Source organism: Crocodylus siamensis, chromosome 2 (genome assembly GCF_052110815.1).
Source record: "Crocodylus siamensis isolate JL-2025a chromosome 2, ASM5211081v1, whole genome shotgun sequence".
NCBI lineage: Eukaryota > Metazoa > Chordata > Crocodylia > Crocodylidae > Crocodylus > Crocodylus siamensis.
In genome coordinates this window covers 268,232,194-268,248,631 of record NC_143396.1, presented here as the reverse complement: position 1 = coordinate 268,248,631, position 16,438 = coordinate 268,232,194, and the positions used below count along the sequence as shown (strand labels likewise).

Sequence of the window (16,438 nt, the reverse complement as noted above, 5' to 3'; positions counted from 1 at the left end):
CTGATACTTTAAGCCAGGTGCTACTGTATTGAACCCAGGTAACCTTGAAAACAAATATTGGTGATGGCTTCATTTTAGAAGATTCAAAATGGAGCCAGTTTGTTCTCTGAAATTTTATTGACAATGTTGGTGGGGGGGAGGGGTGTTACTGAAAAGACCTAACCCTTGTTTTAGAAATAAAAATTCAGATAATCATTTTGATAATATCTGAGTGGTAAAAAATAGTTAACCCCCCCTGGCAATTAGCTTTTTTGCTGGGAAAATAGAAGAAAAAAAGTTACTCTCCCATTTTTTCTAAGAAGAAAAAAATTAATTGAAAACATTTTGAACTCTAATAATGATGTTCTTAGGAGACGGTATTTCTGTTCCAGAGTCAGGTAGAATGTGGAAGTGAATTCATCCATTTAATGCCTTCAATCTCAGACATCCTGAGGACTGAAGAAATATTAAGTTAAGTTGTCTGGGAATCTCAAGTTCATCCTTTAATATCTCAGAGGGATGCAGAATTTACTGCATCAAAGGAGCACAAATCACTGACTGGGAAATTCTGCACTAACCAGCAGCGGCACTCTTATGCTAAATTAGGTGCAGTTATCTAATGAAAATCTGGTACTTTGTGAGACCTGAAGACGTGTGTACTCCACACAACCTGAGTACTAAAGGTCTCTGAGCCAATACAACTTTTACTTTGCGACTTCCCTTGAAACAAAAGTCTCAAAGTTTCAACACCTGCCATAGAAGTTTAATGAGGACCTCAGTAAGTGGGTCAGTTTCAGCAAACAGTTAATTTAACGACATCATCTGGAAAGTTTAGTGGCACTATTTCACAGTAGGTAATTTGAGATTGGGCTCTGCGATATATAGTGTAGTTAATGTTCCCTTTATAAACCCAGGGTTTTAAGGATTTAATATTTCATGTGCTCCAAATTACATCAAGCTGACATTTGGTACACAACAAAGTTTTTAGTCTGGGTGTAGTTCAAAAAGCAAATTTATATTAATCCTTTAAGCTGTTTTGAGTTCTCGAGCATGAAAAAAAAATATATACATTTCTTAGAATTTCAGAAGTCTATAAAATGAATTTTGTGGGCAGCTTGGTTGAAATTCTTTGCACCTTGACTTTGCTGTTCCAAACTGCACTCCTACATCTGTGGAGCTGTTGTTCATGTCACTGCCAGTCTTCACATTGAACGGTGGCAGAACATGGGAGTTAAACTCCCCCTCCATGCTGATTTGAGAGGAGAATTTTTCCCTGTAATTTGTCATGTGAATTAGTTGTTTTCAGCAATTTAAAAGAACAGCAGTATAATAAGAGCTAAAGCCCAGGGGCTGCGCAAGTGTACTACATTAATACAACTTGGGAATTCAAATGCAAAAGGGATCACAAGTTAAAATAAATGTAATTATCCCACCCCTACTCATTACTCTGCCCTTGTTTCACCTTAAACTCCTTGTGTTATTTTACAATCTCTGTATACCAATTTGCTGCATCTCCCTCTGCCACACTTGCCTTTGTAACTTCCTTCATGCAACCTCTTTAGCAGTCACAGTTTTCTCCCCCCAGCCTGTCCTCCCTCCCACCCCTCATTTTCCTCTTCCAAATCCTAAAGCAGTTTTTTTTCCTTCATGGATCCTTCCTATGCTTATCCCCTTGTCCTCTTGCACTTTAACTTTTGCCTTGTGCATTGATTTTGATTTACACTGAAACCTTCTCTGGGCAAGGGCCCAAACTTCTTTCCAGTGGTGTCAAGCATCATGTAAGGCATCACCATCTGAATATACAACCCCAATCCTTATTTATCCAAATGCAGTTACTTACCTCTATTTAGAAGAATCCTTAGACAAAGAACAGCAGGAGCATAATAAGCTATGACTCAGGTGTCTTGGCTGTTGTGCATAAAGGAAGTTTACTTGAATCTGATCCTAGTCCTTTGTTTTCTTCATGATTAGCTTGTGAATTCACTCTCAAACTTTACAAAAGTGGAAGAGGTTTTTTTCTTTTTTTAAAAAAAATACAAAACAGCTGTTGTTTGAAAAATCCCTGATGAGGATGGGTAGCATTTGTAGCTCTGTGCTTGATGCTCTGCAGCCTTCAACTTCATACCTGGTCACTTTCAATTGAATGGTGAGTTCATGTTATATAAGAATATACCAGTAAAGTGGAAGTGATCAAAGCGAGTCATGAAATTATGTTCATCTGTGCCCTTCATGCAGACATTAAAAATATACATGTCTAAATGAATACAGTCAGAGCCTATAAGAACTACCTTTAAAATTCTGCCTGAAAATCATTAAAGCTCTTTACCCTGCATAATAAGATACGAGGTATTCTGTGCGTGCAGAAAACCTCAAAGCCAATTTCATTAATACTACTAGTTTCTTTGACTCTTAATTTTATTTCCCAAATAAAAAAGAGCAAACCTATACAAAACTGAAGCACATAAAAGAAGAATTTGGAGGAGTGGGTGACTCAGAACATTTGACTAGAGGATCCTTTCGCCTTTAGTTTTCTGGTTCAACTATAGTTCAGGTTGGCGGTGATCACAAGTTGCTGTGGTCTGACGACTGCCTGGTGCCTTCAGTCCAGACCTTGATGGAGCAACATTTAAATATCACCACACCCAGTCCTCTGCTATCATTCTTGGCAATTTCAGGAGAGTCATGAGGGAGAATGAAACTGCTGTCAGTTTTCATCTCTAAGAACATAGACAGACAACATTTGAACTGTTGCAGGAACATCACTGACTGAAACTGGTTCACATTCATCCCTGGAAAGAAGTGTCCACATGTACACTGTTCAGGGTCTAAGTAGTACTCTCACCTTCTAGGGACTGCACCGCTGCTGAAACAGCACCAGGGCATGGTAGAGTACCCAGAATATTGCGTCTTCCAGAAAAGAGTGAAAAAGTTTCTATGTGCTTGGGGTCTGTGTGGCTACATGCTTTTGGTTCGTAGGGGGCTGTGTGCTCCAGGGACCCCCTAAAATCTCTGTGGTTTTTCAGCCTCTACTTTAAAAACCATGCTGTCAATTAACTTTCTGTTGAGTAGTCACTGGATACGGACGCGTGCCTTTGCGTCTGGCTGACATTACCAGTCCTCTCCCACGCATCGTGACCCTCTGTCAGTCTGCTTGGGGCTCTCACTCTCTCTCTAGTCCCACCTGCCATGACTTTGATGTTTTGAGGTTGGAAAAGAAAAGGGAGGGGTGATGACTTCCCCACCCCAACCACGACTGACTGCTGGTTCACGCCCCTGAGCTCCATGTTGGCGAAAGACAGAGAGAGAATCAAAAAAACTAAAAACAAGAACATTTATTGGGCACGTCGAGTCCCCTACCTGGTTGGCGGGACTAGGACGACCCCTTTTGCTTTGCCTGTCTTCTCCCAGGCATTTGATGCTCAGTGCCATCGGCAAACAGAGAGTTTTTTTTCTCTTTTGATTGCCACTGCGCCTGGTTTAATTGGCTGCCCGCAGTGGTTAATCAGCACACAAAAAAAGTAAGATGAGAGAGAGTGTCTGTTTCCTCTCTCTCTCTCTCTCTCTCTCTTTTCTTTTCTTTAGTGAGGAATCCTACAAGCTATGAGGCCTGATTGGTCTCTTGCCCCATTCCCAGGGACTTCAGACTTGGGCAGGGTATGGCAATCATCCTACCTGCCTGCCGTCTTCCATATTCACTCCCCATCTGCTCTCCAGTTCCCTGCTCAGCCCTGGATATCAACCCAGCTGCTGATTCCTGCCAATCTGCCTCACCTGACGAGGTGGTAAAGCAGATCTAGGGCAGGCAGAGAGGTCTTGCTGTAGCGTGGAGGTGTTATTCTGGTTGGACCTATGCTCGTGGCCAAGGGAACACCCCGGGGGAGTATTCTCCGGTTCTTCACACTTTCCCACTAGAAACCTTATGCTTAAAGGCTCTGCACCGGGTGGAGACTGGGCCAAGAGGTAGAACCTGACCACTGCCACTGTTGCCACTGTTCCTGGCTGGAGGTAGGGGGCTCTGGAACCATTCCCAGTGCCTCCCTTCTTCCCTTCCCTGCAGCTCTGGATCAGATGGGGATACTGGGCATGGTGGCAGCAATATGTGGGAGAGGGGAGAAATGAGAGGGGAAGTGCTGCTGAAGACAGAGAAGAAGGGAGGGGCCCTAGGACCGGGTTTGCGAAGGATTCCTAACTGATCTGGGGACTTAGAAATAGTCCCTGCTTCTGTTCCTGCAGTGTGGTCTGCCTGTCTCGGTGGGGAGAGAAGCTGGGAACAGGATTTGAACCATAGAATCCTAGCTGCATTCCAGAGCAGCCTCTCGCTGTGCATGTTTTGGTGGGGGGTGAGGAGTAGTGCAGTTTGGGATACTTGGAAGACTGATTGGACACCAAGGACAGAATGCTGTGTGTCCCTATGACAGACAAGATTCTTTGGGTAAATCCGATAGGTTTTATTAGACCAACTAAAATAGTTAGAAAAATTCTTTGCAAACTTTTGGGTACAAACACCTTTCGTCAGGCTGAGGAAGTGTCTGCAGTTGGTGTGTGTTCTTCCTGGATGGAACAGAAGAGAAGCCAGAGGCCAGTATTCTAGTGAGTTGCATAGGGGGTGCACACCCCACCCCCAGTCAGTGAGATTGGCCGCAGGGTGACCTCCCTTCCCTCAGTTGCTGACTGGTTGCTGGGGGGGGGGGCACATCCCCCCCCTCCCCCCCCCCCCCCCCCCAACTAAGGTGACACCAGTCACCTATGTATTTCACTTTGGGTCCAGTCCATTTTTTTTCCTGGACTGTATTTCCTGAGCTTTTTGGTTCCATGTACTAGATGTAATGTCTTTAACATAATGAGCATGTACCTCCTATCTTTCAGCAAAATCCTGACACCCTCTAAGAAACAGTTACAAGGCAGAGAAGATGTGAGATTGTACTAGAGGTCCCTGTATAACTCAAATGCTGCTTTATGATATTTTTCATACTTTTTTTCCTTATATCTCTCTCATACCACAGATGATTCCTGCACCAAACCTGTGCGCTTGGGTATAGTATTTATTCCTAAATTTTCACTTGGGTGAATCTCCCAGTGAGATCAGGGGAAATTTTGCCACAGAAAGTAGCAGGAGAGAAGGCTTGGCTCCCTTAACAGCATTTACTGCTTCATGATTGTCAAAGTTTCTCATCTTGTTTTTGTAATTGCCTTTTATGACAAGGTCAGAGCTGAGCTTGAACCCTGAAACTCTTAAACATTAAACCAAAATCAGAATACTGTAGCTTTACTACCTTCTAACATTACATCCCTAAATTCAGCCCTCACAGCAGGGATTCTTCCTTTCCAGCATAACGCACAGGGTTTGTGTTCAGGCCAGCCATATGGTGTGTGTAATTATTATTTTATAATGTTCTTATTGCTCTCTAGCTGCTCAGTAAACCCAACGTAGTTTCAGTAAACTGTATACATCAGGACAGAAACCTTACACCTGACTGATTTTCTGCACCTTTATGCAATTGTAGGTGCGAAGAAAAAAGCTTCTATTTGATTTATGGAAACTGTATAAAGTTTATAGAGTCTCTACAATCCTCACAAATGGAGAAGGGAGGCTGCACCAAAACTGGGAGGTCCATGAAATGAGAGGAGAGAAACACTTAAAGGCACACAGCAGTAAATACCTATGTGGAATTTTTTCCCATTATTTCTATAGTACACCATATGAATGACATTAGCAGTAATAATCCCCGCCCCACAAATTTACTGTTACTCTCTAGCATTGGAAAACCACAAAGTAATCAATATCTTTATGCCTGGGTCACTGTACTTCCTTACAGTATCTCCGGGTCCAGACATTATTTTACAGAGAACAATGTTACAGATTTTCAGGTAGCTGCATGCAAAGGTGAGGCTAAAAAAAGACTTCAGATTTTTTGCAGGACAAAGCTGTTTATCCAAGAGGGGGGCAGGCCCATAGTCTTCATGTTAATTACATGTGAAACATCTGAATTAACATTTAGCCCCAGGATAATGGCAGCTAATTCAAGTTGCAATGACTGTCCTTCACCTGTTTTGATGGGGGTCAGAAGGCCAGGACAGTCAGCCCTGGGATCAACCATCGGTCTGTTTTTGGCCTGAGTGCACCAAAAACTTATTTAAGAATGGAAATCTCTGCTGAGCAAGCTGGGTCTATGTCTGAACACACTTGCAAGCATATGTGCAATATTAAGTTGCATGCATTTTAGGATTTATAGAACAAAAAAAGATATGTGTCAAAGTGCATGTTGACTCTCTTCAAGTACTCCTTAAAAAAATCATCCTGCTCTACCTTCATTTACTCTAGGAGCAGCATAAACCAAACATCTTTTGAGGCTAGAAAACATTACCTTTCCTTCTCCCATCCTCAGCTTTTGTATGCTTCTGCATTATTTGGCTTTGGCTGGGACCTGGAGTAGAAATTCCAAAACACCATTAAGCTGTTTTCAGGAGATCTCCAACTCTAGAAACTCCAGACATGGTTGCTTATGTCAATTGACATCACATAACAAATGATGTAGCAGGTGCTTCCTCAGCCTGAAGAAGGGTATTTGTACTGGAAAGGTTGCAGAGAATAATTTTTCCACCTATTTCAGTTGGTCTAATAAAATATATCGAATTTACCCAAAGAACCTTGTTTGTGTATGTCAACTGAAATGAAAAACTCTAGAACTGATTTAGAGATGATACCTATTATTAGACCAACTAAGAAATTGCAAAAAAAAATATCTTTTTCTGCAAGCTTTCAGGCACACATGCCCTTCCTCAGGCCTAGGGAAAATGTAAGATGGTAAAAAGTCCCCATAGGTAGAAAATAAACTTCAGTTTTGCACAGAGGAAGCTGAAGGTGGAAGTCTGTTCCTCTGGGCTGAGACACTTTTGAGACTCATCGTTCAGCTTATAGGGCAAAGCGCACACATTCTGTGAAGAGGACTTTGTATGATGATCATACATTGTAGCAACTCTGGCTGTCAGAGAGGGGAAGAAGACCTCTAAGGATGTAACATGGCCCATAGCATGCTGTATATTGAGATTTTTAGCATTGAAAGCCACTGTGTTTATACTGACCTTCTGCCACCCTAATGTTACTTAGTTTCATTTGCAGGGAGCTGTTTCAATCTGTTTACATACTTGCTCAAATATTTTAAAAGAAAAGACAAGAACAATAATTAATTTGGTATTTTTTTCTTTTCTAAAGTACTTAAAGGGCAGTGATTCAGCCCTGTATCATCAGATTTTGCAGGAATAAGCTGATTTAAAAGGCCTGAATTGCTATCAGCGATAGATGTAATTCAAACTAGAAACTCTGTTTCTATACCTCAGAGTAAAGAAAATAGTTGTACATATAATTAGAGGTTGATGACCCTTGAATTAAAATGATCAAAAAGCACAATATTAAAATTTAATTTACAGAGGCGACTACTTAGCCTATAATTAAGATGACCAATAAAATGATTTAGACTTTTTACAGAACATGATTTCCCAGAAGGCAGTTTAGCTATTTTCTTGTGGCTGAAGAAGCCCAAAATGATTTAAAATATAACTGTAATATGCTTGTTGAATATATTAAAATACAGCATACAACTAGCTAGTTTTTAATAGGGTTTTTTTAGTAAATTGTCAAGTTTCCAATATTCAAGTGAAAGTCAAGACTAGCTACATCCATGAATTGGCAATGCATTTTCTTTAATCTCTTTCAGTTATATTGAATGTAGGTGTTACTTTTTACAAGAGAGGATAAACAGAAGTTGAGCAGAATTTTATGCTCTTCCTTTTAATGCCATATGGCACTGTATTGTTTATTTGATTTCTTTTATAGTAGACTAAATGTTTATGGGTTGGAGGGACCATATCTTGTCTACTATTTGTACCGCACCTAGTACACAGGGAGTTTGATCCTTTGTAGAGCTGCCCTGTGGGTGGTATCTCAATACAAAAAATATGATTCTCTGATGTAGGGAGCTAGGGTTTTGAGGCAAAACACTAGAGGTTAAGGTTTAAAAGAATAAAGTTATCATTCTGTGATGTGAATTGAGATGGAACCTTTCTTTGTAGTACATATAAGTCAAGCTTTTCTAATGGGTTTAATATGCTGAACAATGCCATTTTCTCATTTCCTCCCTCATTCCTTTACTTGTCTGCTGTCTCACATTGTGGAACTGCTGGAGGCAGAACCATGTTTTGTTCTGCGTTCTCTACAGTGTCTAACACGGTGGGGTCTAGATCCATGGTGACTCTGGTAATAAGAATTTGGGGCCAGATTCTCAACTGGTGTTAAATTAGCTGAGCTGCACTAAAGTCAATAGAGCTACCTTGATTTATGCCAGCTGAAGATCAGGCCCTTTATCTTCATTACTGCTAAATTTAGCCAGTCAAATAGCTTTTATCCTTATGGACATAGATTTAGTGCAGATCATTAATTTAGTTTTTAAATATTTAGCAGTTCATAAAATCTAAACTACTTAGTGCCCTAGTATTTATAAATGGAAAACACTTGTTAGATAATTAAGAACATCTCTCAGTGAGCACAGGATTAATATCCCAATAGAGGTTATAACTGATGATAAACTTAAACTACAGTACATTTTATCCAGAAGGCTGTCTCTAAAGCATCTTTAATGGCTTAGTGGGAGAAGGCTTTATTTTAATTCTTTCAAATTACCAAAACCAAAAATTTACGATTCACAGTAACTGCATATATTTTTAATTTTAAATCGATTTCACTCTTTTCTGAGGAAGCAAATGCTAGCCTTTCACTTTAATCAGTCATGAAAGAAGACCTAAAAATCAAGCAGACAAACAAGGGGCCTGTGATGTTGTTGATTTGGAATGAAGGGTTGAATTCAAAAGGGTATTAATATGCCAAAACTCCCATACAGAGCTCAGTGGTAGTTAAGGCCTCAATGCCTTTTGGAATCTGGCCTGAAGTCTGCATGGCCTACATGTCCTTCATGTGGCATCTAGACAGCCTGCACTTTCTGCACCTTCTTACGTTTCTGTTTTACTTCTAATACAGGCAAAATATGAAAAATCATCCTAACCCTATAGGGTTGAAAGTCTGGATTGCATATACATGGCCACAGGCCTTCCAGGTTACAGCACTTCCATCCACAGCTACATTTGTCCCTACTCTGTATTTTCACAAATGATTTAAATGCTGCACTGGAGGTGCCTAAGCTTCTTTACCCTCCATTGTGATTCAGTTCTGCCACAAATGCCCAGAAGTGCAACATAAACCCCTCAAATTGTAGATTACCAAAAATGCATATGTACCTGCCTGATTTCTTGTCATCTAGCCAGGCCAAATAAAATAGGTTCTAGGCTTACCTCCCCATGAGAAGATCAGTACCTTGGTATCCCATGGCAGCATCCTAATTGGCAGGTCACAGGCCAGGCAAACCTGAGAGCAACTTTTTAGGCTGGGTCCCTGCGCAGCAAAGAGGGAAAGCATCCTGGAAACAGAAGGAAACCAATCAATGGGAGACTGGATCTGACTCAGGGAGATGGATGCTGTTCTGACAGAGGGAAGTGAGCCCTGGCTTCCATTGTTGTTGTGTATTTGCTTTAGTGACACTGGGAAGACCCCCACTGCTTTGCAAGTCCCTCCATGAGACTGGAATAGATGCCCAGCCTGCACTGCTTGGAAAATCTTTGAGTGGCAGTCTTCATTAAAATATTTCTTAATGCAGGAGAGCCTTGTAGAAGACATGACCCAGAATTCCAGACAGGAAGAAGTGTGTGTCTATTTGGAGGGAGGAAAAGAGACTTTCAGGAACTAAGAAAACTCACACATGTGCAGTACCTCTCCAACCCCTCTGCCCTTACAAGATACTGACTCTCCTTGCTGTCAGACTCTCTTGAAATCATGTGTCTTCATGGCACTTCTTGCCACACACCCACTTTACGCAGGAGGTTGGGATTGGAGATCCATTTGTTTTAAGATCATCCTGTGCACTGCAGGACAGACTCCTCTCTCCCTAGTGTTGCTGCAACTCTATAATATGCCAGTTAAAAGTGGAGCTTTTATAATAGCTCCAAGTCTGGATCTCTATCTGTAAGCAGCCCGTTTTGAGTGCATTACAGAAAGAGCTGTGTGGAAGATGGTAATCCATTGCACAAGATTTCAAAATCTGGTTTCATCCTTAAGTTCTGCCCCCCCACCCTCAAAAACACTCTAAAATTCCATACAAAGGAAAATTTGGCCGGGGAGGGAGCGCGTCCCTTGAAATATTTTCATTTGGGCAAGATTAAAATGCTTCATTTTAGGTTGGAAACTAGTATTTCATTAACACATCATGATGAAAGAAAACCAAAAGGCTCATTATCAGAAAAGGAAAGATCAGGATTCTTCATGGTAGGGGTTGCCAAAATCTGGAATGGGCTTCCAAGGGAGCTGGTGCTCTCCCCTACCTTGGGGCTCTTCAAGAGGAGGTTGGATGGGCATCTGGCTGGGGTCATCTGACCCCAGTGCTCTTTCCTGCCAAGGGCAGGGGGTCGGACTCAATGATCTGTTGAGGTCCCTTCTGAACCTAGCATCTATGAATCTGTGAATCTATGAATTGGACCAGACCTTGCCCCCTATTGCTAAAATGCAGTCTAGAATAGTGTCATGATATAAAAGCAGTGTGACTCCTAATGAAGTCAGTTTGCATGATGGCATTGAAGAATCATTGCATGAGCAACCTTTGGAATAGTATTCCCTCCTTTCTGGCATGGGGAAGGGCCATCCTCCCTGGGCCAAAGAGTCCAGCTCCCTTTTGGCCCTGTGACTCTTTCCTTATTGGCCACCAATGCACCAGCTTCAAGAGAAGGAAATAGTTCACAGCCATATCTGCCCCATAGGTTGGGGGTTAGGGTACTCATTGATTCATAGACGTAGGGTCAGAAGGGACCTAAGTAGATCTTCAAGTCCAACCCCCTGCCCTGGGCAGGAGAGAATACTGGGCTCATTTGACCCCAACTAGGTGCTTATCTGGCCTCCTCTTAAAGACCCCCAAGGTAGGAGCCAGCACCACTTCCCTTGGAAGTTGGTTCCAGATCCTAGCTGCCCTGACTGTGAAATAGTGTCTTGTAATGTCCATCCTGAACCTATTCTCAAACAACTTATGGCTGTTATTTCTTGTTACTTTGGGAGGTGCACAGGGGAACAGGGTCTCTCCCATTCTCCTCTGGTCCCCCCTGATAAGTTTATAGATGGCCACTAGATCCCCTCTCAGCCTTCTCTTGTGAAGGTTGAACAGGTTCAGGTCCCGTAGCCTCTCCTCATAGGGTCTTCCCTGCTGTCCACGGATCATGTGAGTGGCCCTGCTCTGGACCCTCTCCATGCTGGTCACATCTCTCCTAAAGTGTGGCGCCCAGAACTGGACGCAATACTCCAACTGTGGCCTGACCAGTGTTGCATAGAAGGGGAGGATCACCTCCTTGGCCTTGCTCATAATGCATCTGTGGAGGCATGGCAAGGTGCGGTTAGCCTTACTGACCACATTGTCACACTGGCAGCCCACGTTCATTTTAGAATTGATAATGACTCCAAGATCCTTTTCTGCCTCTGCACTGATGAGAAGGGAGTTCCCCAGCCTATAGGTGTGGTGCTGGTTCTTATTGCCCAAGTGCAGCACCCTGCACTTGTCAGTACTGAATCCCATCCTATTCTCATTTGCCCACCCTGTAACCTGTCCAGGTCCAGCTGTATCCTGTCCCTCCTTTCTAGCGTGCCTACCTCACCCCAAATCTTGGTGTCGTCAGCGAATTTGAACATGGTGCTTTTCACCCCCTTGTCCAAGTCACTAATAAAGAGATTAAACAGTGCAGGCCCAAGGACCAAGTCCTGGGGGACCCCACTGCCTACATCCCTCCAGGCCAAATATGACCCATCCACCACCATGGGGTGTGGCCCCTCAGCCAATTTGCAACCCATCTGACTGTGCAGGCATCAATACCACAGTTGCCTAGCTTTTTAATGAGAATGGGGTAGGAGACAGTGTCAAAGGCCCTCCTGAAGTGCAGAAAGGCTACATCCACCGTGACACCTGCATCCAAGGATTTTGTGACCTGGTCATAGAAGGCAACCAGGTTGGTCTGACAGGACCTAATGAACCCGTGCTGGATGCCCCTGAGCATCATTCCCCCTGCTGGTCCTTCCCAGATGTGTTCCTGGATAATCTTTTCAAAGAGCTTCCTCAGGATCGAAGTAAGACTAACAGGTCTATAGTTGCCCAGGTCCTCCCTTTTTTGAAAATGGGGACAACACTGACCTTCTTCCAGTTGTCTGGCACCTAGCCAGAGCACCACAAGTGCTCATAAAGCCATGTCAGGGGTCCCTCGATAACCCCTACCAATTCCCTCAGCACCCTGGGGTGGAGAGCATCTGGACCTGCTGAGTTGAACATGTCCAGTCCCTCCAGAAGTTCCCTAACTCAGTCCTCCCTGACCTTGCTCTACTAGAGCATATGGATTCAAGTATCCCAGAGCCTGAGAGGGGCATAGAACTCAGGTCACTTATGTTGTGGACAGGTGCTCTAACCCATTAGGGTATTTACAGAAGAACCTTATGCTGTCTGTATCTAGCTGCCAAGACAAAAGGCCTTATTATACCTGTCCCTTATGGCAGAGGGAGGGAGGATTCCTAACAGACAGACGCATGTTAGCACAAATGTAAACTCCCCATTAGAGTAAATGAAGTTCTAAGTGCTTCCTGTGTAACTGAGGTGTCTAAGTGCTGCCCAATGAAGTGAATAGGAGAGTGGTATGACCCTGCTGGGTGAAGTATCATTTGTCTCCAGTGTATTTGCACCCTTTGAAAGGATAGGAAACTATACATCTACGTGGCTGAAATAGGATGCCTCCCTGACTCTCATCATCTACATCATAACAGGAATTTAACATTTAGGGCTGGGTCTTATCGATCAGATACCTCAGTTGACTTAAGTGCCTAAGTTCAGTCTTGTTCCATCCCACTTGAGTCCCTGAAAAAACTGCTAGCGCCAAAGGAAAGAGAATCATCTTCATTCTCAGTGCCCTTTTGTGACTACATTTTAAGGCTAAAACATCATGCATTACAACAGTAAATGCATGAATGGATTTTCAGGGACTAGAGCAGAGTGGAATAGAAGCATATCTAAGTGCCTAAGTCCACTTGGGTGTCTAATAGGTGGAATAGACTCTGGCCCTAAATGTCTAATAGGTAATGCAGGATTTAGCCCTCAGTGCTCTTCATTAATAGACCTAATTTTATTATCATTCCATGTTTATTTATTAATGGGAGAAAATGTGTGAAGAAATTTTGCACTTTTTTTTTCAAATTATGCTTGCACATAAATACCTTAGAGTGCACTTCACTCTAATTTGCAGGCATTTGCAGTTCTTGACCCTGCAGATTGACCTAAGTAGGCAGAACTGCATTTTCCAGCTTCAGGGCACCTCTGTGTGTATGCAAGTTTGTCTTCATTATTACTTTGAAGGTTCTGTGTCCAAGTGGTTTTTTAACTTCATTAAAAAATCAAGGTGCAAGTATTTTGTCCAGGCCACAGTTTGAATTACAAGTCAAACCCAGGACTACTGACTCAGAATCTTGTGCCTTATTTACTGGGCTCTCTTATGGATTTGATTATTAAACTCCTATGAACTTTCTCGCCTCTGAAAATTAAAGCTCCTGTTTTCTTATTTTTAGTGGAAAGGGAAAATGTGCAGAAGAGGACCTTCACCAGGTGGATAAATCTACATTTGGGAAAGGTAAGACAGACAACAAATAGACTATCCGTTTGTAAAAATATTTTTTTCACACACTTGCCCCAAATACCACTGTACTAACACATGTATACGCACCCCTCTACTGAAAATGTAGTTCCGTGTACATGTCTTGATTGCATATATCATCTGGTACTGTTTATCTGTAAGTGGAAAGAGTTCTAGGACACAGCATACATGCTCAGGCCTCTATTTTATATGTATCTTTACCCTACATTCCTTTTGCAACAAAGAGAGATGCTGGATTAATTCCTCATATAGTATTAGGCTGGTCATAAACAAATGCAGAATTACATTGCTCTAGAACCAGAAACTCGTCCAAGCCAAAGTTACATCTCCATGCTGTGAAAGGAAGATGAAAACTGGCTAGCTACTGAGATGGAAGAACAGCACAACAAGAAATGTGTTTAAATAGCATCAGATTATTCAAAAGTTCAGAATTATTCTGATTTTTAAAGGAATTTATAGGAAAGTTGAAATGTTTATTTGAGGAGAAGGGTGTATTTCGGTGTGGGCAAAAGGAGCTGTACTGTTGCTTTGATTTCTTTATTGGCTAACCTAACTTGTTATCTGTTTATGGTTATTTAATGGCAGCAGAGAGTTGCCACATATGCAAGTATGTGACTCGGAGATCTTTCTATGAGTGGCTTTTTTCCCTTTAAATCTAAAGAATATAGATTCTGGAGGTGAGGAGTTTTGCTCTATTCATGCTGGGGCTGGACAGCTAGAAGCAGTGGGGATGGGAAGCAGGGGTTGGAAGGGGGCCAGAGAAAAGCAACAGTAGTACAGGAGCTGCTTCCAGCTGCCCAGCCCTGGTGCAGCTCTTTGCTGCCTCGTCCCCGTGCGGACGTGAGCAAAGCCTCCTCTCTAGACACTGCTGAAGCCCTCAGCCAGTAACGCACCACGAAAGTCCTGTGGCTCCATTAGCCAGATCTGGTCCATGGCCTGCATGTTGCTGACCCCTGCGTTAAATTATAAACCTCTTCGTTCAACCCAAAGTAGCACCCCGGCCTGAGCTTGAAAACTGTGAACTGCCAAGCATGAGGTCAACCCTTGCATCACTCACTTCCTAGCTTACCCCCTTTTTGCAGTGTGTTTTGGAACTTACACTAGTGTGCAGGCCTGGAGCACAGGAAATCTATCAGTAGCTATTTCATAATTCCCTGTTCCTGACTTCCAGCCCTTTGCACTTCCTCTTTTTACTGCCCATAACAAGAGAAGGAACGGATGCATAGACTGACTCCTAGAAGGCCTCTGCATTGCAAATAAGAAGCTCATGGACCCTGTTGATACAGACTAAAAGGTGGTGCGGGTAGGGAAGGGCAGCTCACATGGTTTGGGCTAGTTGAGAGCAAACTCAAGCCTGACTTTAAATATCAGTGTAGACACGCTTGGAATTCCCTCGATTTCCTGTTTGTGGGTAGGAAGGATGGGACCTTACAAATGAGACAGTCACTCCTATATTTAGATATTTATAACACCATGGTCTTTTACATAAGTAGGAATGTCTCATTCTCCCGTGTCTCTGCTGCTATACTATGCTTTGGATCTGATGCTGCAAATCCAACTCACAATGGTTGTACTCACAGTGTACTACTCATGAGTAGCTTGAAGTTGAGTGATACTGCTCACATAAGTAAGAGGTGCACAGTCTAAAAATGTCCCAGAGGAGAACATATTATTACTGAAGTGGCAACAAAGAGCTTAATACAGTTCAAGACTCAGAGCTAAAGTATTCCCTGAGAATTCAAACTGAAGGCCCCATTCTGTCCTGAACAGTTTATGCTATGTGACATTGTTTTTATCTAGCCACCACAATACCCAAGAAAGGTGACTGCATTTCACTGGTGTTGTAGGTATGTGATCTGTAAAATGATTTTAGAAGAAAGGCACTAAGTACAATGTAATTGCTGAAGCCCACTGTCCTGCAGTGTCTGTTACTGGAGGAAAGAAGGGACCTTCTTAATTTTTTCATTGAAATTCAGAATAAGGTTAGCAGTAATGTTTTGACTGCAAGATCTTTGGGAACAATCCACAGTACAAAGTGAGAGTGTGTAATTCCTTTGTGACTCAGACCTGAGCATTTGAAACTAACTGCAATTTGAAATCTGTCAGAAATGCTTGCTGAGCATCTGGCTTCTGAAAAAGTTCTTTAATTTACAAAAGGAATTAGATCATGAAAAGGGCTGCAGGGTGCTGTTAATTCTGCCATACCAAGCACATGAAGTCTTAGGAACATTAGGAGCACATAGAGTGTTTTCTCTGGATTACTGCCACATCGCAAAATGCTCTTTTAACTGAAGGCAATGTCTGCTGCTGCCCCTGTTTGCTGGAATTGTCAAAGTTAAATGTATTGATCTGGATAATGAGAACAGTGCTAAATTACTTCATAGTCATAGGAAGACTTCTTGATATTGGGGAATACATGGTGAAGGACTGGTCTGTTGTTGCTTTCTGTCAGCTCCTCCTCTATCTTTAAAGAACGAAAAGAAGAACCTCTTCAAGGGCCTTCTGAGATTTAGTAGGTTCTCATTTTCCAAAATGCCAAATATCGTCATGCGCCTGAAATGAACCTGGTTACTTGCAACCTCCATGAGCTGTAGCAGCAGTGCTCTGAGTGCTCAACAGCTGACAAGTTTGAGTGCTTTTAATGTTGGAAGTTCTAAAAGAAAATAAATAAAAGATTTTATAATAAAAA

At 42.5% G+C, this 16,438-nt stretch overlaps 1 protein-coding gene across 1 annotated transcript in view; it reads left to right on the top strand.

Annotated features, from left to right (window-relative positions):
* Nucleotides 1-16,438, top strand: part of CLMN (calmin) — a 142,184-nt gene that overhangs the window by 88,543 nt on the left and 37,203 nt on the right. Inside the window, exon 2 of the mRNA XM_090033955.1 lies at nucleotides 13,664-13,725. Coding sequence (XP_089890081.1) covers nucleotides 13,664-13,725 — 62 coding nt within the window. The remainder of the gene's footprint in view (nucleotides 1-13,663; nucleotides 13,726-16,438) is intronic.